This window comes from Vigna umbellata, chromosome 6, assembly GCF_029865625.1.
Source record: "Vigna umbellata cultivar VRB3 chromosome 6, Vumbellata_1.0, whole genome shotgun sequence".
NCBI lineage: Eukaryota > Viridiplantae > Streptophyta > Magnoliopsida > Fabales > Fabaceae > Vigna > Vigna umbellata.
The window spans coordinates 38,121,222-38,146,147 of NC_142170.1; the positions used below are offsets into that span (position 1 = coordinate 38,121,222).

At 36.7% G+C, this 24,926-nt stretch overlaps 1 protein-coding gene and 1 long non-coding RNA gene across 6 annotated transcripts; one reads left to right on the top strand and one right to left on the bottom strand.

Moving 5' to 3' along the window:
- The first annotated feature begins 5,539 nt into the window (after positions 1–5,539).
- LOC124843591 (TMV resistance protein N-like) lies at positions 5,540–21,391 on the top strand. Of its 5 annotated transcripts, none has more exons than XR_015780254.1 (6): positions 5,540–6,260; positions 6,347–7,457; positions 7,555–7,836; positions 8,008–8,922; positions 9,005–9,565; positions 21,164–21,391. XR_015780254.1 is itself a non-coding variant. In XM_088092922.1 (5 exons), the coding sequence occupies exons 1-5, from the start codon at positions 5,770–5,772 to the stop codon at positions 9,509–9,511; spliced, it is 3,306 nt and encodes a 1,101-aa protein (XP_087949048.1). In that variant the 5' UTR covers positions 5,540–5,769; the 3' UTR covers positions 9,512–12,177. The 5 variants fall into 5 exon arrangements, 2 of the variants coding, with proteins under 2 accessions (XP_087949048.1, XP_087949049.1); XR_015780253.1 differs by lacking the exon at positions 21,164–21,391 and adding an exon at positions 16,717–17,141; XR_015780255.1 differs by lacking the exons at positions 7,555–7,836; positions 21,164–21,391 and adding an exon at positions 16,717–17,141.
- Positions 12,372–16,679, bottom strand: LOC148197397 (uncharacterized). The gene is made up of 2 exons (XR_015780256.1): positions 15,530–16,679; positions 12,372–12,909 (listed from the first exon to the last, which is right to left on the bottom strand). It is a non-coding gene; the product is annotated as an uncharacterized LOC148197397 (long non-coding RNA).
- Positions 21,392–24,926: the final 3,535 nt, after the last annotated feature.

The window sequence follows — 24,926 nt, forward strand, 5'->3', positions numbered from 1 at the left end:
CGATTGTTTCCACGGGTTCCTCGGCCACAACCCCCTCTTCATCCTCTTCACCCTCCAAGACAGCGTCTTCAGGGATTTCATTCAAGGGCTTCAACTGACCCTCATGTACATCTTTTCGGACATCAAATTCCGCTCCCTTGGTTGATACCTGGAGTAAGTGCCCGACTTGCCTCAAGGCCTTCCTGAAACCTTTGTTATGTTCCTCCATGATCGCATCCTTCAGCTCTTCGACCAACTCATCTTTTTCGGAGGCCTCGGCCTTCAACGCATTCCTCTCACGGGCCACTATCAGCATTGACTTCTTCGCTTGATCCAGATCCCTTGCCATCTGGTCACGTTCCTGTTGGAAGGCCAAACCGGATTCCCGAGTCTTCTTTAACAATATTTCACCCTCTTTCAGAAGCTCTTCTGCGCGCCTCTGCCTGGCCTCACAACTAGCATACGCCTCGGCCAGTTCTTTCATTTGGGCACGAGTTTTCTCTAACTCAGTCCGCATTTGACCCCTATCTGAAGCATAAGCCAGATGCCAAGCCAGCGCATGGGATCGCGTGGTCATCTCCAGCAAGCTATCAGCAACTTGTTGCTCACTCATGTTTTCTATCACTTTCTTCTCCGAGGTGTCCATATTCAGATCCACCTTATGACTCAGCACGAAAGCAGGATCCCATACTCCAAGTGGGATGGAACGTTCTGTTTCCTCGACCACCTCCTTGCTTTTCTTGGATGCTTCGCGGTTGGTGTCGACCATCTTTGCTTTCCTCTTACGCATCAAAGGCATCTCCGCTGCTGTCGTCTCCTCAGCCGACGCCGACACTACGCATGGTAAGGGACCAGCTGGTGCCGCCTGGGGACGTTGTGGCCCCACCTCATGTCTCGAAGATGATCCCGGATGGCTCACTTCAACCCTCTCATTGTCAATAGATTGAAACCAATTGCGGCCACTTCCTTTTCTCCCCATTATCTCTGCAAACAACCAAACCCATCCAAAATGGTCAGCCACGACAAAACAATTTACAAAAATGATAAGCAAAGACACATACCAAACACCCTCGCCCCTGCGTCATCGAACTCGAGGCAATCTATAATCTGACGAGAAGAGAAGGGGCGTGGCAACGAGGTCAACACACTCAAAGCCTCCAACTCTTCCATCGTCATATTATCTTCAGACCACGAGGTAAACCTTAGAGGATCCTGCGTCCAATATAAGGGAAATCTGGGATTCCCCTCACCATCAAAAAAGAACTTTCGACCAACATCAGTGATCGATACCTTAAAAAATTTTTCCTTAAACCCTCTATATGACTGCAGGTACAGCTCTAATAGCGCGTTACCCGGTTCCGAAATCAATGACACCCATCCCTTAGTAGCCGCCGGTCGACATCTAAAGAAGAACAAAAACAAGCCTACAGTGGGCCTAATATCTAACGCCCGACACACTACAACAAAGGCCTGCACATACCCCCAACTATTGGGATGCAACTGACTCGGCGCAACGTTTAGGGTTCGCAAAACGTCCATTTGGAATGTGGTAAATGGCAATCTCAAATACAAATCGCCGAACAGGGCAGCATAACAATAGAAAAATTCGTCAACAGCATTTTCCCTACCATAGCATACCCTTTCATCATCCCGGCAAGCTATCAACTTTACACAGGTTTGATACCCTAGGGTTCTCAACAGGCAACTATCCTCAATCCAGTTTGTTATTACCTCCCTACTCCTATATTGACTCCTAAGTTCTTTCACCTCACGCGCCACCCAGGCATACTCATCTCCGCTAATCGGAGACATTATACGTCCCCCTGGACCTTCACCACACACATTTCCATAAATAAATGCCTCCTCACCAAAGGGTATCGTAGTAATTTCAGGGCATTCCGCCGTAGATGACGGCCCCGGAATATCGCCACCGGTGTTTTGCCCTCTTCCCTCCATGGTCAGTACTACACACACTTAGATGAAGAAAATTTTAGGGTTACCTGGCAAAGTCTCGCAACAACGTAGGCAATGAGGATGGAGGGGACACAATCTCGCTCACGATGCACACTTCAAACTCTGTTCCTCTGTAAAAGTGACTAAACCCCCTTCTAAATCGTGTTCAAGAAGCTAAACCGTTTAGTCGCCAGGTGCCGTAGGATTCATTTCAATCTGACGGCCACTAATTAACGTCTCTTCACTTCTACTCAGGAGCGGGAAAACCCTAAAATTCGTAAAGCCACACCAGCTGTCACCCACGTCTCCTCATTTCCTCCACGTCTCCTCATTTCCTCCGCGTCTCCTCATTTCCTCCACGTCTCCTCATTTCCTCCACGTCTCCTCGTTTTCTCAAACAATACTCAAAAGTCCTTCGTAACTTTGTCGCCCATTTACTCGGACTTGGGGGGCATGTACTATAGGATACCTAATCCTCCAACGGTCGACCAATAACCCGGTGACATACGACCACATGGCGTTGTCGACCGCTCGGTGCACGACGTACAACCACACGGCGTTGTCGACCACCTGATGTCGACCACTTGATGATCGACAATCGAATGGGTTTCGTACGACAAGTCGCCCACTTATGTCGACATGCGAGATGACCGACATATAGAACACGACATCGTCGTCTATCGGTTACAGATAAACGGTTACAATACTTAGCTAACTAATGCCGCGAATTACGGAAATAGGTGACTCAATATTAGCACACGATCTAGCAGTTATAACTCCTACACAGTCAACTTTAGTAACTGACCGGATTATCAGGAAACCGGATCATCAGGTAACGGTTTATTTTATTACTTTAAATACACACAGCATACCAGAAAAAAGGTACGTTTTTCCCTAAGAAGAATTAAGAAAAGATTTCTTGATCTAATCACTCTCACTGACTTGAGCGTCGGAGTGCCTTTGCAGGTACCCAGCCCACCTTTACCCGAAGAACAGAGCGTAGAAAGAGAGAGGAGACATCATCACAGAGTTGAGAAGAGGAAGCAGTCCGGTTTTATTTGGTTTGTATTTCGGTCTCCACATCTCTACAGAAACAAAAGGGTAAAGGGAGTTAATATAAATTCACAATTTCAATTTTGCTTTCTAACCTAAGGCTGCATCCACTGCTACACGAAATCTGTCCTTCCAGCTCAAGAATGGTGATTCTTTGTGACCTACAAGAACAACTTCTGTAACTTTCTATTCTATAGATGTTTGTTTTTTGTTCGGTAGAACTTATTCATACGACTCATACAGTTCTCCAATATTAAAAATTCCATATCCAGAGTTTCAGAAATCGAATCTAACTTGGAATTTGATTTCACAAACTTTTAAGAACAAAATAATTTTATTCGGAACCAACCTGAGAGATGTTCTCATATGTTCCCTTTAGCCATGTACTCATATTTGAGGCCCTTATTGGTTCCTTCAATACAGTAACCAATAAGGGATGTCAAATTTTTGTGATGAACTCTATGTAGAAGTTTAACCTGGAAATAAAAGTCACAACCATGTTAAACCATATAGGTTCGGTACCAAAGTCAGAAATCTAGAGTAAATTGATTAATAACTTATACTTCTGCTTGAAATTGTTGATAGCCATGAACTGGGAAAAGCATTTTTACTACAATTGGAGTGTCATTGATAAAGCCCAGATAAACTGTTCCAAATCATTTTTTACCAATAATTCTATTGAAATTGTTAGTGATTTGAAGGACGTCATAGTATGAATACACTAGCATGGAAATCACAAAAAAATTATGTTTCAAGTCTTAAGTAAACCTTACAAGTAATCCATAATTTAAATACATTGGTTGTGCTTAGAAATTGGGTAGGTCATATATATATATATATATATATATATATATATATATATATATATATATATATATATATATATATATATATATATATATATATATATATATATATATATATATGAATCTCAAACACAGCCTTAAGTAATTAATAATCATCAGCATAAATAACAATATTATGAATTTGGGACTTTTTAATCAGATTTGTACTGATAGGTCCCCCAGCACAGACCGGACGACCGCCAAAAGTTGGTGCGTCCGTCCAATAATCTGGACCGAGCGTCCAGACATTCCAGGACGACCGCCAAGAATCCGGACCGAACGTCCAACGAGCGGCCAATCATTCAGGAACAGGGCGTACGTCCAAGGACGTCCGCGCTAGGGTGGCACGTCCGCCTAACAGTCTGGACCGAACGTCCGCAGGAAACGGACATTAGTCCAGGGACGTCTGTCCAAGATGGCTCGTCCACCCAAGAGTCCGGACCGAGCGCCTAACGAGCGTCCACCCATTCAAGAACGGGACGTCCGCCCATGATAGGACGAACGGTATCTATTTGGACGGTGCCGTGATGGAGCGTCCGCCCAATAGATAGGACGTTCGCCCATGATCTTATTGAGGACGAACGACCAGCCACTCAAGAACGGGACGTCCACCCAAGATAGGACGTCTGCCCAAGATGTTATTGAGGACGAACGTCCAGCCATTCAAGAGCTGGACGTCCGCCATGAGTGGACGTTCGCCCATGATATAATTTAGGACGAACGTCCAGCCGCTCAAGAGCGGGACCCGGACGTCCACCCAAGATTGGACGTCCGCCTACCAATTAGGACCGAGCGTCCAATCATCCATACATTGAACCCCTTCCCCAAACGATCCGCACTTAGTTGTGCTAATGACACAGTAAAGTCCTTAACGAGGATTAAGGTGTTATTGGGCCGTTCCCAGGCCCCCAAAAGGTAAAAGCCCATTACAATTCACTATAAATAAAGGTCTCAGGTATGAACTCTAGACTAACTTGAATAACGATGCATACACGCATCACAATCGCCCTGTCATATTACTGACTTGAGCGTCGGAGTGCCTTTAGCAGGTACCCGGCCCCTCCCCAGCATGGAGCAGGAGGGCGTCCGCCCGGCTTGGAGCATGGAGCAGCGCCTGGAGCAAGAGAGTGAACGCCCGGCCTGGGGTGAGGAACAGCGTTCGTCCATCACGGCACCGTCCGCCCGGTCTGCATCAGCTGGAGGAAAGTGTCCGCCCGTCGCCAGCGTTCGTGATCGTTCATCCGCCCGTCTCCAGCGTTCGCCATCGAACGTCCGTCAGCTCAAGTGTGTTTTTACAGGGTCCGCCCGGATCCAACCGAAACAAGATTCATACCTTAGTGAGAGAATCTTTGCGCAATTTTTCAACGAGTGCAGAGGGAATCGAACCGGAGAGGTCATTGTTCTCCAATATAATTGAACCTATGACAGTGAGAATGAACCAAGGAATTTTGAGGAAGCTGCCCAGAATCATAATTGGAAGAAACCTATGCAAGAAAAAATTTCTGCCCTTGAGAAAATTAAAATTTTTAAGAGTTATCAATATACACTGAACCACCAAGTAATGTTCAGAAAAAGAGTATTGAGGGATTTTACAGCCATAACAACTTGTCAGCTTTTAACCACAAAAATCTAAGAAATTGATCATATTAAGCCATATAAATTAACAACTATATCCACATCACCTTTTTCTTTTTATAAATTCACAGCTTCCCTAATTCCTCCCAAATTTCCACCAAAACCTAAACCCCGAAAAGAATCTTCTACATTTTCATCATGGCTGCCAAAACCCAAACCCCAACAAATTGTATGTTCCATCCAATGTCAAGAAGGTCTTCTTACATGCCCGTTCCTACATGTGAATGGAACAAGGTTTTTTAAATGAGAGTACTATCCAATACGCACATTAATCTTTTATGCTGGTCACTCTTCGCCTTCTGCAATGGCTTGCAACAAAAATCAACGGAGCTCTTCATCACACACCAATAATTTTGATGTGTTTGTTAGCTTTAGAGGCGCAGATACTCGTAACGGTTTCACAAATCACCTTTTTGCAGCTCTTCAAAGAAAAGGAGTTGTTGCTTTCAGAGATGACCAAACAATCCAGAAAGGGGACTTTTTGGAGTCTGAACTCTTGCTCGCAATTGAAGGATCACGCGTTTTCATTGTTGTCTTCTCAAAGGACTATGCATCATCCACATGGTGCATGAAAGAGCTTACGAAGATCGTCGATTGGGTTGAAGTAACAGGTCGAAGTTTGCTCCCTATTTTCTATGATGTCACTCCTTCTGAGGTCCGAAAACAGAGTGGAGAGTTTGCAAAAGCTTTTGCTGAACACGAAGAAAGGTTCAAAGATGACTTGGAAATGGTAAAAGAATGGAGGGCAGCTCTCGAAACAAGCTGCGATCGTTGTGGGTGGGATGTGCAAAATAAGTAAGTACACATACCCATACTTTTGTTATGCTATTTTTCAAAGTCTTAACTAAACTCTCTGTGATGATTGAACTTTTGCCGCATAGGCAACAATATGAAGAAATTGAAAACGTTGTTGAAGAGGTAATCAACATATTGGGTCGTGATCAAATTTGGAATTTTGGCGATGATTTAGTTGACATGCATTCTCGTGTTAAAAAATTGGAAGAACTTCTAGATCTGAGTGCTAATGATATTGTTCACCTTGTGGGAATTGTTGGAATGGGTGGAATAGGAAAGACCACACTTGCAACTGCATTGTTCAATAAAATCTCTCCTCAATTTAATGCTTGTTGTTACCTTGATGATTTAAGCAAAATTTATTGTAATTTTGGAGCAGCAAGTGCACAAAAACAACTTCTTTGTCAAGCTCTAAATCAAGGAAATATCGAGATACACAATTCTTCCCATGGAACTATGTTAATAAGAACTAGATTATGTCACTTAAAAGCGCTTGTTGTTGTTGATAATGTTGATCAAGTTGAACAATTAAAGAAATTGGGTTTGCAATCTGAATATCTGGGTGCAGGGAGCAGAATCATCATAATTTCTAGAAATTGTCGTATCTTGCAAAATTACGGAGTAAATAAAGTTTACCAAGTTGAAGTCTTGGACAAAACTCAATCTCTTCAATTACTTCGCAAGAAAGCTTTTAGATCGAATGATATTGGGAAAGAACATAAAGGGTTGACATTAGATATACTGAAGTATGTGAATGGTCTTCCATTAGCTATTGAAGTATTGGGCTCATTTTTACTTGATCGAGATGTTTGTGAATGGAGAAGTGCATTGACTAGAATGGAAGAAAATCCAAGCAAAGATATCATGGATGTGTTGCGAATAAGTTATGATGGATTGGAGAATATAGAGAAAGAAATATTTCTAGATATTGCTTGTTTCTTCTCCAATAATAATTCCTACTCATGGGAGCCAACAGTGAAGAAATTTTTGGACTATCGACAATTTTATCCTGACATTGGTATGAAAGTTCTGATTGAGAAGTCACTTATAAGTCGTCAAAATGGAAATATTAAAATGCATGACTTGTTGAAAGAGTTGGGTAAGAGTATTGTCCGAGAAAAAGCACCCAAAGAACCAAGGAAGTGGAGCAGGTTATGGAACTACAAGGATCTCCAAAAAGTCATGAAAATAAATAAGGTATTTTTTTTAATATACATTCTTATCTTGTCATTCTTTAGGAGTTTACAAATTATAAAAAATATGTAATGATTTTTCCCTGTATAAAATGCTTTAGGAAGCCGAAAATGTTGAAGCTATATTTATTAAACAACATGAAAAAGAGTTTCTACAAGGAAGAATAAGAGTGGATTCTTTATCAAAAATGGATCACCTTGAGTTGCTCATTCTGAAGAATGTGAACTGTTATGGAACTCTCAATTTCATTTCTAATGAACTGAGATATCTATTTTGGAATCACTTTCCTTGGTTGTCTTTGCCATCAACTTTCTTTCTAGATCAACTTGTAGAATTGATCCTACCTCATAGCAATATCAAGCAACTATGGGAAGGAAAAAAGGTACTATATTGTTGGTATTTATATTTTTTTTTTCTCAAACAAACAAAAAGATGCTCCATCTCACATAGAGAAAAAAAAAGAGGGGAAGGTTAACCTTTTATCATTTAGCGTTTTATCTTTTAACCTTTTTAATGGAAAATTGAAATTTTCTTACTCATGTTTCTCTTACAGTGTCTGCCTAATTTGAGAAATTTGGATCTGAGACACTCCAAAAATCTTATTGAGGTGCCAGACTTAAGTGAGGTTCCACGTCTTACGGATCTTAATCTCCAAGGATGTATACAACTAGTCCACATCCATCCATCCATTGGTATTCTGAGAGACCTTCGTCGTTTGAATTTGAAAAGTTGTAAAAATCTTATTGAGGTGTCAGACTTAAGTGAGGTTTCATGTCTCACGAATCTTAATCTTGAAGGATGTATACAACTAGTCCACATTCATCCATCCATTGGTATTCTAAGAGACCTTCGTCGTTTGAATTTGATGAATTGTAAAAATCTTGTCCTTAATCTGAATATCCTTTTTGGGATCAGTTCACTCAAGACCTTAAATATCTCCGGCTGTTCAAAATTACTTAATGGTAAGATGTTAATGGTCCCAAGTGACACAAAACATTTGGAGAAAGTTGATAAAAATACAAATATCATCCAATTGCCAACATCCTCTGTATACAAACTTCTAATGTTGCCTTTCCATTTTTTCTACCCTCCAAAACCTCAAGATTCACTTGGTTTGTTATCGTCTTCTTTGTCTTTCTCTGTCCCGTGTTTATGTAATCTTAACATAAGCTTCTGTAATCTACTTCAAATCCCAGATGAAATTGGGAACTTACGTTCTTTAGAAAAATTAAATTTGGGGGGAAACAAATTTGTGACACTACCAAGCACCATCAAGCAACTTTCCAATCTTCGATGTTTGATTTTGACACACTGCAAGGAGCTAAAATATTTGCCCGAGCTTCCAACAATACAAGAAAAAACAATTGACAGAGACAGTAGGCGCTTATACACTTTTGACTGCCCCATGTTGAGTGATATGGAACACTGTTATAGCATAGTTTTTTCTTGGATGACGAAAAATCTTGAGGTGACGACGACTCCATCCTTTCTTTTGTGTCTCACTTTTTCTGTGTACACTATTTATGTATAACTGGATTTGCTTTAATCAGGTTTACTTGGTCCCTCGGATGGAAATTGTTATTCCTGGAAGTGAAATTCCAAAATGGTTCAGTAAACAAAAGGCAAGTACATCAATAAGTATGGACCCATCTGCTGTTATAGATGACCCAAATTGGATAGGTGTTTCCATTTGTGTTCTATTTGTCACACACGAAGGTCCTATGAATTTGGGTGAAAGAGATTATCCAATAAACGATCTTTTTTACGGTGTCAATAACTTTGGGCAAAAAACGTATGAAGGAGTTTCTATAATATTGAAGAAAGATCTGGTGACAGTTGGGTTAGATTATTTGTTGATAGTGTTTTACTCTCGACAAGAATTCATTCATCCTCAAGCAGTTAAATTTGAAACTAGGGTTGCGAGTGGTTTACGTTTTATGGTGAAGAAGTGCGGGTATCGTTGGGTATTTAAGGAGGATCTTCGACAATTCAACTCAGACAAGTTTTTCAGCAGAAATTCTTCATCACGGAAGAGGAAGCTTCTAACAAGTGAGTAACCACATAGATCCTTCAACCACCATTCCATCACAGAAATCTTGATCCTTTTTGAGGTAAAATCTAACTCCTTACATCAGTTTACTAAGTGACTAGTTAGTTGGTATTTCGTTTACAATTTTCAGAGGAGTGAAAATTGAAATGTTAACAAAATCTAAAATGGAAAAAATTATATATCAGAAATTATGTATATTATGTTAAGAAAATGCTTTAGCTATATTTTATTTTTAATTTTTAATTGAGTCAAAATCAGTTCCTTATTTTTAGGATTTAGTTAATTTTTAATTATGGATTGAAATAGTGGATTAAAATTAGGATAAAAATGTTAGTGTGTAGTTACTTTTTCAAGTTTTAAATATTGTAACGATTTTCATTATTTTAGAGTCAATAATTTTTATTCTAAAAAACCAACAATTGGTATCAAGAGCCTTTTTCTTCTGGGGCTGTGAAAGAAAAATCTGAAAGCATGGAAGGAGATTCAAATTTTTCAACAATAGCACCATCAGTCTTTGATGGTGAAAATTATCAAATTTGGGCGGTAAGAATGGAAGCCTACCTAGAAGCTCTAGATTTGTGGGAGGCAGTTGAAGAGGATTATGAAATTCCTGGCAATCCAACGATGGCTCAAATCAAGAATCACAAGGACGGAAAAACCAAAAAAGCTAAGGCAAAGGCGTGCCTCTTTGTTGTAGTTTCACCAACCATTTTCACTCGAATTATGTCTCTAAAGTCAGCCAAAGCCATATGGGATTATCTCAAAGAAGAATATGATGGAGATGATTGAATTAAAGGCATGAAGGTGTTGAATCTCATTAGAGACTTTGAATTGCAGAAGATGAAGGAATCTGAAACTATCAAGGAGTAGTCTGAAAAGCTTCTGAACATAGCAAACAGAGTAAGATTGCTTGGTTCTGAATTTAAGGACTCTTGTATTGTTGAAAAAATTATAGTTACCGTACTTGAAAGATTTGAAGCTACCATAACCACCTTAGAAAACACTAAGGATTTTTCCAAGATCACCTTGGTAGAGTTGCTGAATTCCTTGCAGGCACAAGAACAACGAAGGGCTATGAGAGAAGAAGGCTTTGTTGAGGAAGCCTTGCCTGTTAAACATGAAAACAGTTGGAAAAACAAAAAAAGGAACCAACAACCAAATAGAGAAGGTGTTGTCAGAAATGAAAGCAAAGCAAGAAGCTCTAAGGGAAAGTATCCTCCTTGAAAGCATTGCAACAAGATGGGTCATCCTCATTCAAGTGTTGGAGAAGGTCTGACGCTAAATGCAACAAGTGCAATCAACTTGGGCATGAAGCTGTCATATGCAAGAACCAAAATCAGAAGCACGAAGAAGATGCTCAAATTGCAAATGAAGAGGAGGAAGATAAAAATTTTGTTGCACCCTGTTTTTCAACCAATGCTTCAAGTGAATCTTGGTTAATTGATAGTGGTTGTACTAACCACATGACCTTTGACAAGGCACTCTTTAGAGATATGAGGCCAACTGAAATCACCAAAGTCAGAATAGGCAATGGTGATTATATCCAAGTCAAAGGAAAGGGGATAGTTGCAATTACAAGCTGTGCAGGCACAAAATTTTATTCCAGACGTTCTTTTCGTTCCTGAAATTGACCAAAATTTGTTAAGTATTGGTCAATTGATTGAAATTGGATTTAGAGTTATTTTTGAAGACAAAAATTGCTTGATTAAAGATGCAGCTGGTCAAGATATGTTCAAGGTGAAAATGAAAGGGAAAAGCTTTGCTCTAAAACCATTGGAGTAGGAGCAAATTGTATTCTCACTCAAGGAAAATGTGATAGAAATCTGGCACAAAAGATATCCTTATCATATGTTGGGTGCAAAAAGTTTCTCTTTTTTTGTAGCAATGGCTGCAACATTGGTTTTGATCATTCTCAATGTGGCTGTGGTTTGCCATGGAGGCAAAACAATTTCTTTCATTAGGAAGATCAATAAGACTGAGGACATGCTCCTACAAAGTGATGTATTTGCTGCCTCATCTAGCTATAATGCTTCTCAGCAGGTTCATATAATAATAGGTGACGGTGTGGGAAGTGCCATGATCGTATCATGGGTGACCATGGACGAATCAGAAAACAATTTAATACGTTATTGGAACGAGACGTACGAGGAGAACCTTCTTAATTATGAAGACGAAGAAGAAAAGGAGCCTAAAGGTGCTAAAAAAGTCAACACTTAAGTTGTGAAGAAAGGTTATGTTGGAATTCAGAGTTCTAAGATTCAGAAACTTTTTACTGAAGCCAGATTGACCTTTCATAGATTTTACAGTTCCTAAAGCAAGGATGAGTGTTAAGAAAATGCTTTAGGAATATTTTATTTTTAATTGAGTAAAAATCAGTTCCTTATTTTTAGAATTTAGTTATTTTTTAATTATGGGTTGAAAGAGTGAATTAAAATTAGGATAAAAATGGTAGTGAGCAGTTACTTTTTCAGGTTTTAAATATTGCTACTGCTTTTATTGTAAAAAAACCAACATATTACCTTGATAATCCCCTTTTAGAGTTGTAAGAGTTATTTACAAATTTACTAGAATTATAAGTGTATTAGTATATTACAAATTTACCTTGAAAATCTCGCTAAGGGATATATTATTATCTATCTGTTGGTACATAGATAATTTGAATGGTCATCCATGTCTTGCTCCTGACATTTGTATGCAAGCAAAACACATCAATATAAGAATGATAAAGCATAGTGCAACGGAACGTAAATCAGCATAAGAATATTAAAGAAAGCATTAACTAGGAACAGAAATGGACAAAAATAATATAGATCGATACAAAGTAGTTCTAAATTGACAGGAACAGTAAAGTAAATGCAGAAACTGAATTTGAATTAAGAAAAGAATGCCAATTTTGTATTGGATTCAGAAGAAATTACAGTGGGTGGCACTCTGATTTTTGAGGTTACTTTGAACTCACAAGAACCCAAGCTAAACCTGACCCGTAGAATAGAAAACCCCTTCCCTTGAGGTTACTTTGCACTCATAAGGGCTGGAAAAATGCACTCTGCCTCACGATGGAACTCTCTACAAAACCTGCTAGGAACAGTGTATTTCGAAAATCTCCGAAGACTGACTAAAACTCTGAAACATTCTACAACGTTTCTCTTTTTTTAAGACTCTAAAAACATATTTTACAAGAGAGAAAACAAGAGAGCCCTCGACCTAAACCCTGGTCCTTCTGCTTCACAGCTTCGAGAGTTCAAAAGAGTTAAGCCTCCCATTTGGATTCAACTTTGCACTTTAGGCTTCTGTGTAACTTCTGTCCAGCAGCTTGGTTCAGCATTTAGGTCATCCCTTGGTCAGGCCAGCTTGCCTCATTCAATTTTGATTATTTTGGGCTTGAGATGTATCCCACCTGCAACACTGCGTTTTGACCAAAACCCAAGGGTCAAAGTCAACAATGAAATAAAGCTATCTAAACAAAAACACAATTTTATTTTATTCCTTATTTTCATTTTCCTAAAGAAAATGGAATTTTATACTTAGAAAAAATATTATTTAAAAAGAGAATTTTAACACATTTTTCACAAGAACAACTATTTTTATGGCTAAAAACAAAAATATCTATAAATCTAAAAAATTACAAGAATAACAAGACTAAAAAACAAAAAGTATGAAAAAAAAATGAGAGTTATCAAAGTGTGAAAGTAACAAAATCTCATCTTGATGGGCATAATTTCATATTTGTTTAGGAGTTTTGCGAGTTGATAAAGCTAAACTTTATGAGATTCTTGGACTTTATGATAATGCGGATTGAATTTTTTTTCTTGATTATTTGAAATTTTTGAATTTATTTTTAAGGTGCCATGACATTTTAATCAATTTATTTTTACATTTTCATGCACTCAACTTAGTTATAACTACACTAATACACTTTAGAATATTCAAAAAAATATTTATGCAATTAAAAAATTATTTTTATCATGTTTTTATTACTTATGTTCAATAAATCCAATTATAATAAATTCTAATTAAAATATTTTTTTAAAGTACAAAAATCAATTAAGAATTTAATATTAAAGGCTAAATGAGGAAATTTAGATGTGTTTCTGATGAATCTGATAGGAATTTAGATGATGGAATTGACTCTGAAATTGGTCTAGTGGCTTCAAATTCACTCTGATTCCTTTCCATCCTGATCCCTTTCATGGTCCTTCCAATCTCTGGATCTAAGATAAATAGAGGACTGTGGTTGGACTTGGTCATGCACTTTCAACACTCAAAGCTACAGGAGCACTCTGGTTATTTCACATATTCACAAAATACCAGCAGAACCTGTTTTTATTTTGGGCTATTGTTCAGAAGATTATACTAAAAATATACAAGAAAATAAAATGGAAATAACAACTATGTACACATTTTAAATTGCAGAAACTAATGCTAAACACATAGGAAAGGAGAAACAAAAACAGAAACCTACAGGGCTAACTCTACAATTCTAAGACTTAAGTTGCCAATGCCCCTTGCAACGATGCCATTTGTTGAAAGAGCTTTTTAGTCGCATCAAATCCAGAAAAACCTAAATTCTCCACTAATGTAATACAGGGCACCGTAGGGTTTAATATGTGGATTTGGTACTTGTTAAGATTATAATTGTAGAATTAAAACCTAATTGTTCTTTATTAAAACTATAGCTAGACGGGGAAAAGAAAAATTAAGGGAATCTAAAGAGATTATATCTATATAAAGGATGTATGAAAGACAAATAACGAAAACAAATGCCTAATCCTAGAAAACAGATGAAGTGAAGAAAAGATGTAAATGATTATTAGAATAGTTGTAAAGTAAAAGAATTAATGGAAATGATTAACACAGATTCAACAATGGGTAATGTTTTAGAAATCAATGAATGCATGAAACCTAAACTAAACCCTAAATTTACACGAAACAACCACTGATCTGTTTATGATATGCCTATTTATACAATCAGAACCTAAATAGTGAAATGAATATAAACTAATATGCTAAAAATCAAAATTTGATAGTAAACTGATTGTGCAGAAAATGAAACATCTAAATGATGAATCCTAATTCTACTAATGAGAAGTTATAATGCAGAGCATGAAAATAACTGAAACAAAATTGAATTTAAGCAATTATCCTAATTCTATCGTCTATTAAATCAAATAAAGCAAGAAATCATACAAAGAACTTTGATAAAGACAATTTCCAGACTTAACAAACATTGATTTGATGAAAAAAGTCTCAATCACTCTCAAGAAGACATCATGTAACATAAAGTCCACTTTGGGTCTTTGAGTTCATATTTCAGAACTTGAAATGGTGACTCTCACTCAATTCTTCAATTTAATATTTATACAATCCAGAAACATATCCTTAACCACAATACTCCTCCGAAATTTCTTCTTAAAGCAAAGATAGAATACCTATATATGTTATTCACACCACTATACTAATCTAAAATTAAAATCAACAAGAATCAAAATCAGAACATCAACTCTACAATATGAAACATCATCAAACTCATAAATGAACACTAAAAGGATAGAATTAGTACAAGAAAGAAATATACAAAAATCTAAAGTAAATGTAGAATCAATAACAGTGCTGGAAAAGTAAACTCATGTGCAAAAATGTAAATTGAGTTAAAAGGGCAATCAAAGAGAATGTAAACAGAAATAAATCAAACCATAAAATTTCTATTGAAACTGAAATCAAAAGTATAAGATACCAGAGTCCAGAGAATCCAAAGTCTGTCACCCAAATGATAATCTCCATGAACTCAAGTGTAAAAAGCAAAGATTTTACCTTTATGAAAGCTTTGAAATATCAAACTAAGAACTAAGAATCGAAATCTAAGCCCTAAAGTGATGTTTGTCACCCACCATTGCCTATTGTGTTCTACTACATTACAAGGCTCCTCTTTATAGGAGAAATTAAGAACATAAAAGTGGAAAAAATGGGGAAAGGGGAAAGAACCGGTAACGAACTTAGAAGCTTCTCGAATCGCTTTTCCAACTACCTTTCTAATCACAAACCACTTCGCTCTTCTCAGCCCGTTCCAGCTCCGCTCATGCCTCTGATCACTCTTCTGACCGATCAATCTTTTGGGCCAGCGTCCTTTGAGTTGTGAAAATTGCATCTTGCCTTCGCTGTAGCATTTCTTCTTTGCATTTGATGAACCCTAGCTCGAGGGGTGAGGTAATTGGGGAAAAATCCTTCAATTGATCGAGCTTTCTACCTTTACCCTCTTTGCTTCTCATCACAGCAGTGTAAACGCTGCGTTTCTGTAAACCAACCCAAAAAGGCTTGAACCCATTCCAGGACAATGGTGCACTCCAGATAAAAACAACACTGGACTTTTAATTCTGCCCATCATCATCAGCCCAATCCAGTTTGACTAGATTTTGACCACTTTGACCAGCGGCCTTCCTGCTAAAAGAAAGAAAAATGGAAATGTTTTTGATGATGACAACAATAAAAATGTTTAATAGTTTCTTGCATACATTAAGAAAAACTGCAGTTTATATAGTTTATATATTTGATTGTGTTTGAACTATATGTTATGCATATTCATCATGTTTATATCTTTGATATGTGATTATATCTGTGATATTCATATTCATTAGTTAAGATTGATATAACTCTATGTACATTGCATATATGTATGAATTAATCGATTAAAGTGTTTATGTAATCTATTAGATTCATCAGATATCAACATTTGCATAACAATGGCAAACTGATAGTTTTAATCGATTACATTATGTGGATAATCGATTAAAACTCGTGCATTTGCATATACTTGATTGTTCAGTGCATTGATGAGTTTTGGATTGAAAAAGTTTTCAAATTTGTTTAAATGTTATACTTAATCGATTACACTCTTTTTTTAATTGGTTAAAATGTTCATTAGTTGAAAATTGTTTTCTTGATAAGTCATAACTACCTTAACGATCATACTTTTAAATGTTATGAATTGCATTCATTGCTTAATCAATTACATGCTATGCTTAATCTGTTAAATGCGTTAAATGTAATTATGTTATAGTAGTATTAATTGCTTAACCGATTACATTAATAATGTAATCGATTAATTTGCATCAGAGTTGCTATTTCTATAATTTGACGCATAACTCTCTACATTAAAAAAACTTTTGAATAATATCTTTCATATATGATAAAATTAGTTGAGTTCCTAAATTGTAGGAGCGTTTATTCTCCAAGAATCAAGAAACATTTCATTTGGAAAGAAATCAAAGCAAGGATTCTTGAAGAGTTGTTGAATTTTCAAAGTCTGATCAATTTGCACTGTGAGGTGTATTGTTGGAAGATCAGAACTGTTTGCAATCTTTTGAGATTGTGGTTTCCCTGTTGTTGCTAGCTAGGAAGAGAACTTTGGAGTTCTAGTTACTTTAAGTGTGGTATCTCAAAGGGGTTGCAAAAAGAGGATTGTTCTTTTTGTGTTTTACTATAGTAGATTTGGAGTTAGAGAGGAGGATACATTGAGAGGGTGACTCTGTATTGCTTGCTGTAAAACTCGATCTATATAGTGGATTACTTTCAATCTCAGGTTGATTGAAAGAGACCCGATGTAGGCATTGAGGCCGAACCAGTATAAACCTTGGTGTTGATATTTCTATCCTTTATCTCTTTCATTTCCTTGCATTCTTTATTTGCTTGCATTCTTTATTTGCTTGCATTCAAGAAAGACTTAAAGATTTTGAAAAGATTTTTCAAAGAACAATTTTTATAAAGCAAAACCAATTCACCCCCTCCCTCTTGGTTGAGAAACTACGCCAATCAATTTCTACACCTAAAATTAAAGCAAAAAGCTCTAAACTAACCTAATCCTACAAAATTAGAAACCAAAAGAACATAAAAATAACTTGTAATATAAGAAAAATAGGGAAAATTTGGGAGTTATCACACCCCAACGCTTCGGAAAATGCCCTCTTAGGCAGAGAAAACTAAATATCAAAGAAATGAATAAAAGACTCAATCTACAAAGTAAAAGACTCAATATGAAAACTAAGGAACTCTAGGCTTAATCACAACTCACCCAACCCCGCTGATTCAAACATTTCCCAGCCATATCATCAAACAAGAATTGTACAATCATATTTCTCAACTTAAATCTCAACTTCAGCAATCCCAGCAAGTGAAAAAAAAACTAGATTTAGCCAATTTCAGCAATGAAAACAAACTATAAAGCAACAGTTAGTTTCAACCTCATAGAAATAAAATAAGTGTTTGCACTCAGATTCACTCAACATTTTAGAGCTATCTTGTTTCACTCACTCATGTTATGCTAACTTCAATTCTTAACTTTGAAAAGACTGTCAATAATAGTACTAAGCGCATGGTTAAATCTAGATCAATAGGTCTAAAATGGTTTGTAGTGTGAATGGTATGAAAAGTCAGAAAAGACAAGGCTAAATGGAAATAGAGAAATGTGAAGAAGAGTGATGAATCTAGAACTCAGTGCACTGTTTGTCTAACTTTGGCCAATCCAGTTTCTTTTTTCTTTCTCTATCTCTCGTTTTCACACTCTGTTCAGGTCTCATGTTTTAGTTCTTTTGCATTTCTCTACTTTCTAGACTTGTTCTTTTCTTTTGCTTACAACTAGATTGCTCAGCTCATATTTCTTTTCTTTTTCACACTTGACCTTACTTTTTATTGCACTCACTAAGTTCCTAGATCCTTCCTTCCTCTCACAAGTCTCTAAAGGTTAGGTATTTGATGGGAAAAAGTGCTTGTAATGAATGGAAATAAGGAAAATGGCTACGACTCAAAAGAAAGGTACACAATGGACAAAAATGGAATGATTAAGCTAAATGGCTATGGATGAAAAGAAAGAATGCCTAAATCATGTCTAAAGTCTACCAAGAGAAAACTCATCACAGAGAATTAATGCAAAATCAAAATGATAGTTAAACATGCATGAAATCACATAAGAAAGACAAAAAATTGGGCCCAAAATCTCTCTAGGCTAAAGAATTGCTAAAACTGACATGCTATTTACTTTTATTAAAAAATTTCTTAATTGGACTAAACTAAGATGCAAAAAAAAATGCTAGGACTGCATCTACTTAAATCTAAAGTAGAAAACTGTATTAACAGTTCTAATTAGCAAAAATGAAACTAAGAAACGAAGTAAATCAGTAAAGATTGAATAAAAGCATGAGATAGAACCTTAAAGAACATAAACATGCTTAACGACGTGACCTAAACTATATACAACCTATACAATGTTAGATTAATCAAAATGTACTAAGAAAACCTAAGCCAAACTAAAACATACTTGAATTTAAAGTATAGACAGGAAAATAGTAAAAGAGAACCTAAGGAGTTCCTAAAGATAAAAATAGGGACAATTAATGGAAAAGGACCTAAGAAATTCTTAATGTAAACTAAAGTAGAACTCAGAAGCGAAAGACTTAGTACAAAACCTAATTAGAAATTGAAACAAATCCTAGACCAGAGAATTAAAAAAGGAAAGAGACCTAAAACAAGTACAAAAACAGAAGTGTTAGGAATGGATAAGCCTTATTTCACAACCAAGAGGGGGGAGAGGGTTAATTGGTTTGTATTAAAAATTATATTCTTTTTAAAACCTCTGAAAATCTTTTGCACTTACTTGAAACACAAGCAAATAAAGATTGTAATGCAATAAAAGAGATAAGGGATAGAAAGACAAACACCAAGATTTTTATATTGGTTTGGCCTCAATGCCTACATCCATTCCCTTTCAATCAACTTGAGATTGAAAGCCATTTCACTATAAAGATTAAGTTATACAACAAGAATTACAGAGACTCTCTCTCAATGTAATCTCCTCTCCAACTCCAAATCTAATATAAAAGAATACAACATAGAAAGAACAATCCTCTTTCTCTAGAAACCCTTTGAGACACCTCTCAAAGAAACCAGAACCTTATGTTCTCTTCCTGGCCACCGGCAACGGGGAAACCACAATCCACAGATTGAAAAATCAGCAATATTGATCTGGTTCGAAACACCTCAGAGTGCGGATGATGATCAGCCAATGAAAGCACACAGTAATTCCTTCAAGAATCCTTTGAATATGCCTAATTAACGCTTCTTGATTCTTGGAGAATGAGCACACATGCAATTTCTTTTCTTAAATTACTTTGTCAGATATTAAAGTTCAAATGTTAAAAAATTATCAATGTAGAGAGCTATGCGTCAATATATAGTTTTCTAAGTCTAACACATATTAATCGATTACAATATTAATGTAATCGGTTAAGCAATTATCACTGTTATACCAGAATTAAATTAAAATAGATTTAACAGACTACGCATTTAATCTAATCGATTGCACAATTAATATAATTCAAAACAATTCAAAATATGATCGTTATGTTAGTTAAGACTTATCATGAAAACAATTTTCAATGTGCACGAGATTTAATCTATTATGAAAACCATGTAATTGGTTAAGTATAACACTTAAGCAATTTTAAAAACATTTTCATTTGAAAACATATCACTGCACTCAACAATCAGGTGTCAGCAAAGGCACGAGTTTTAATCGATTATACAGATCATGTAATTGGTTAAAACTTGCAGTTTGCCACAATTAAGCATTTATCGATATCTGATGAGTCTAACTGATTACATAAACATTGTAATCGATTAAATCATACAGATATGCATTGTGCAAAGAGTTTTGTCATTCAAAACTATGAATATGCATACCACAGATATAGACTAATGTATAACCACAATAAATATGCAACATAAGCAGTTTAAGCACAAACAAGCAAATAAACACAACTAAACATTTCAGTTGTTATGCAATAATCTATTACAAAATTTCTGTTGTTGTTGTCATAAATAACACACAAGGGTTTGGGTTTAGCTTTCTCATTGCTCCCCCTATCAACAATCTCCCTATTTTTTGATGATGCACAACCAGAAATTGTTTTGCCAGTTGTTTTGCCATTTACTTCCATTTACTTCTCTCCCTTTGGACATTAGCAAAAAAGATACCAAGTAACAGGAAAATAAGAGCATAAAGAGATACATCAATATAAATTTCTTACAGACCATTTGTAGAAATTGATACTCTCCCTATCATGATGCAGTAGCTCTTTGTTAACAGTTCAATCACTAGATATATTCCAGTATCAGAGTTGAAATTGAATTTAGGAAGAGGTCATACTAAGAAACAAGATTAGCAATCTTGAAACAAAAGAGTCTGAATCTAATGTAGCTGTAAATCCTGTTGAATGCTTGTCTTGTAAGAGTCATATGTTTGACATTGATATACTTGAGAATTTACTTGCTAAAGCAACCAAATCTACCTCACATGCTCAAAATGATTTTAAGAGGAACAACTTTAAAAACAAGAACATGCATCAACATAAGATACCTAAAGCTAAAAGAACTCGTAGAGTTTGGATTTAAAAAGACACTTTTTGTGAAAAATAAACTGCATAATGTTTGTTGCTTTTATTGCATGAAGCATGGTCATACATCTAACAAATGCAACATTAAACATTTTGGAGTGCCAAATGGAAAATATGCATGGGTTAAAATGGTAAAATGATGCTTGTTTATTTGTACTAACCCCAAGAACCCATAATGAGATTGGGGACCTAAAATTCTTGCTCAACTTGTTTTGTAGGAACATTCTAAGTCAAAGAAGTCATTGTGGTACCTTGATAGTGGTTGTTCAAGACACATGATTGGTGACAAGAAGAGATTCATTTCATTTGCAAAGAAGAAGAAATGATTTATTACATATGCAGATAACAACAAAGGAAGAATAATTGGAACCAAAGACATTGGAGGATGAAACACATTAACCATAAAAGACGTGCTATATGTTGAAGGTCTAAAGCACGACTCCTAAGCATAAGTCAATTATGTGACAAGGGTTTCAAGGTAACCTTTGAAACTGATAAATGCACTGTCTATTTTAAGAATTCTTCTGATGTTGCTTTACAAGGTGTTAGACATAATAACATATATTTGATTGACATTGAAAGTGCATCAAGTCATAGCATATCATGTTTAGTTGCAAAAGAGGAAAATCGCTGGTTATGGCATAAAAGGGTTGCACACATTCATATGCCACATTTGAATATACTAATTTCTAAAGATCTTGGGATTGGTTTGCCAAAATTGAAATTTGAGAAAGACAAACTATGTGCTTCTTGTCAAAAAGGAAAATAAACCAAATCTTCTTTTTCATCTAAAAGCATGATTTCTACATCAAAACCTTTAGAACTTTTGCATATGGACTTGTTTGGTCTTTCTAGAATTATTATGCACTTGTGATTGTAGATGATTACACTAGATTTACATGGACATTCTTTTTTACTTTGAAAAGTGAAGCTTTTAAAGCATTCAAAACCTTTTCTAAACGAGTACAAAATGAAAAGGATTTGAAAATCAAAACCTTAAGAAGTGATCACGATGGAGAATTTCAAAATGAGTCTTTTGAAAAGTTTTGTGATGAACATGACATAACTCATAATTTTTCTGCCTCTAGAACTCCCCAACAAAATAGGATTGTTGAAAGGAAAAATAGATCCTTAGAAGAGTTAGCTAGGACTTTATTGAATGAGTTTAATGTGCCAAATTACTTTTGGGCTGATGTAGTTAGTACTGCTTGTTATGTGTTGAACATGATGCTCATTAGGCCTATTTTAAAGCTAACTCCTTATGAACTGTTTAAAGGAAGAAAACCAAATGTATCACATTTGAAAATTTTTGGTTGTAAATGCTTTGGTTCTGAATAATGGTAAAGATAATTTAGGAAAATTTGATGCTAAATCTGATGAAGCAATTTTCTTAGGTTATTCACTAACTAGCAAAGCATATAGAATATTCAATAGAAGGACTTTGATCACTGAAGAGTCCATGCATGTTCTTTTTGATGAAATTGTAGACCTTGAGGTGAACCCTCTTTAGTCAAACAAGCCCATTGTAGGTCATGAGGACTATTTGAGGGAAGCTCTTGAAGATATGTACTTAAATAAGAATAATCCTATGGAGACTCCAATTGTACATCAAGAAGTTCAACAAAGAAGCTTTCAACAACCACGAGGCCTCTCTTTGGACAACATCATCGGAGACATCTCAAAAAGGGGTAACTACTAGACATGGTCTAAATAATTTTTGTATAACAGTTACTTTTGTGACTCAAATAGAACCCAAAAACATAAATGAAGCTCTTCAAGATGATAAGTGGTGCATTGCTATGCAAGAAGAGTTAAACCAATTTGAAAGGAATGATGTTGGGAACTCAATCCTAACTGCCACCTGAACCCTTGGTGGCAACTCACCACTGCCGCCATGGTTGCTCCACTGGTGCAACCACCACTGTCACCACATACTAGAGATCGCGAGTATCAAACTCAACAATTTTCCCAATTCGAAACCCTTCTAGAAAATGCCCAAATCCAAAAATCTCAAAACAAAACAACCAATCCAAAAAGCGAAACCCTAAATTACAACCACCAATCTGCAAAGACATAGATGAATCAAACCTCAGAAATCCCCAATTTAATTTCAGAAAAACCCATTCCAAGGTCACAAAAGAAGAACTCTGAATCGCATTCCAATCTGTAGAAAAGAAAGGAAAAGCAACCCCCAGATCGTGAGCCCAAACGCGTTTTCCCTTTGTCACGAAGACGCTGGAGGATGAGATCCTCGCGTCGCGAAACTTCATCCTTGAGCCACTTGAAACTCGTCTCTCCTTCCCTGTGAGAAAACCCAAAACAGAACCCAGGACGTGGAAAGGAGAAAGAAAAGAATGAACAACGCGCCATCGCGGTCTACCCGGAGAATACGAAGACGTTGTTGGGTCCCGCTCTCTCCACGTTGTCATCGTCACCGCCATTTGTCCCAGTACAAAACGTAGAAGCCCTATTCTCCTTGCAGGACGAACCAGAGTAGAGGAGAGAAAGGAAAACATTGCCTCCCTCTCTGTAAGACGAGCAAAACGAGAAAGGAAAGAAAACCCTCTCCACCCTTAATCTTACGCAAACTAAGGATGATGCCCATGGTTGGATAAGTCCGCAAGAAACAGAGATGAAGAAGAAGCTATAAGCTTCACATTAGGGTATTGGGATGTGTGAGAACCCAGAAATTTCGTGTTATGAAGGGGAAAAATGTCTCAAAATAAAGAGAGCAAGTGTTGCATGAACATATAAATAGAAAATTTAAACAAAGATGGTCTCATTATTTTCAGACTCTGTATCTCTCTAAGACAGAATCCTCTACTTTTCCTCTCCCTTTTCTCTAGAATTTTTCACTTCTTCTTTCTTCCGGTCATCAATCAAGCAGCGTTTGAGTCCTTCCTGGTGTCAAGAGCTTTCCCTTGCACCGATCAAGTTGTTGTTTTGAACTAGTAAGTTCAATCCCTTTATCTTTTTGAAAAATTCTGCATTTCTTGTCACATGCAAGCATTGTGTGGTCTTGCATGTATTCATCAACCTTTCATTCTGATTCTATTTTCGTTTCTGGTTCAGTGGTTGGTTTCCTTTCACCGATCCAAAGTCTGTAGACTGTCTTAGTATCACTTGTGGTTTAGCAAACTGTGGAGAACTTAAAGTTGTCAAGTTGCTTTAAGGTAAGGGAAGCTAGTTAATTTAATTATGATTTATTATGTATGAATATGTTGTTTGATGATTATGCATGTGTGTAAAAGTGAATGAATTGGTATTCGGCATTGTTGGACATGTGCGTGTGTGGATAATTTGATGTTGGCTTGATTTCTGTGTATTGCCGAGACTTGTTAACTGGTTGAGAAGTTCTGCAGAGTTATGTAGAAAGTTGAGCGCTCATTGTTGAACGCTCGGTCATGTCAGTTAATTGTGCTTAGCGGTATTCGGTTTCGTAGTGATATTCGGTCTTAGTGTTGTTCGGTTTAATATTGTCTTTCAGTATTTAAATGTACTCGTTTTCGACCTTGGCAGTCTTCGGGTTGGTATTATCATTCGTTCTTAGTTGTACTACGTTTAGTGTTTGTTATTAGTAGTACTATGCATTAGCGTTCTGTTTTGGTAGTATTCGATGGATTATAGCGTTCGGTCATACAGTAGTATTCGGTAGTCATAGCGATCGGGCCGCTCGGTCATATGTTGATTGGCCGCTCGACCATGTTCAGGTACTCGGTCATTAACTGAGTTTGATCTCTTTAGTCTTACTCGTTCATGACCGTTCGGCCTTAGGTGTGTGGATGGTTTGTTGTTAGCGCTCGGTCTTATACTAGCAGTATGCTGGTATTAGCGCTCGGTCTTCTACTGACAGTAATGATAATGTTAGCGCTCGTTCTCGGTAGTTCTCGGTATTGTACTTGCGCTCGTTCTCGGTAGTGCTCGGTCTTGTACTAGCGCTCATGCTCGGTAATGCTCGGTCTTATACTAGCGCTCGTTCTC

Coding starts and splice junctions, on each gene's coding strand:
- LOC124843591 (XM_088092923.1), top strand. CDS start 5,770: ATGGCTTGCAACAAAAATCAACGGAGCTCTTCATCACACACCAATAAT. Junction 6,261..6,346: donor GGGTGGGATGTGCAAAATAA/GTAAGTACACAT, acceptor TTTGCCGCATAG/GCAACAATATGAAGAAATTG. Junction 8,915..8,972: donor TTTTTCTTGGATGACGAAAA/ATCTTGAGGTGA, acceptor TTCTGTGTACAC/TATTTATGTATAACTGGATT.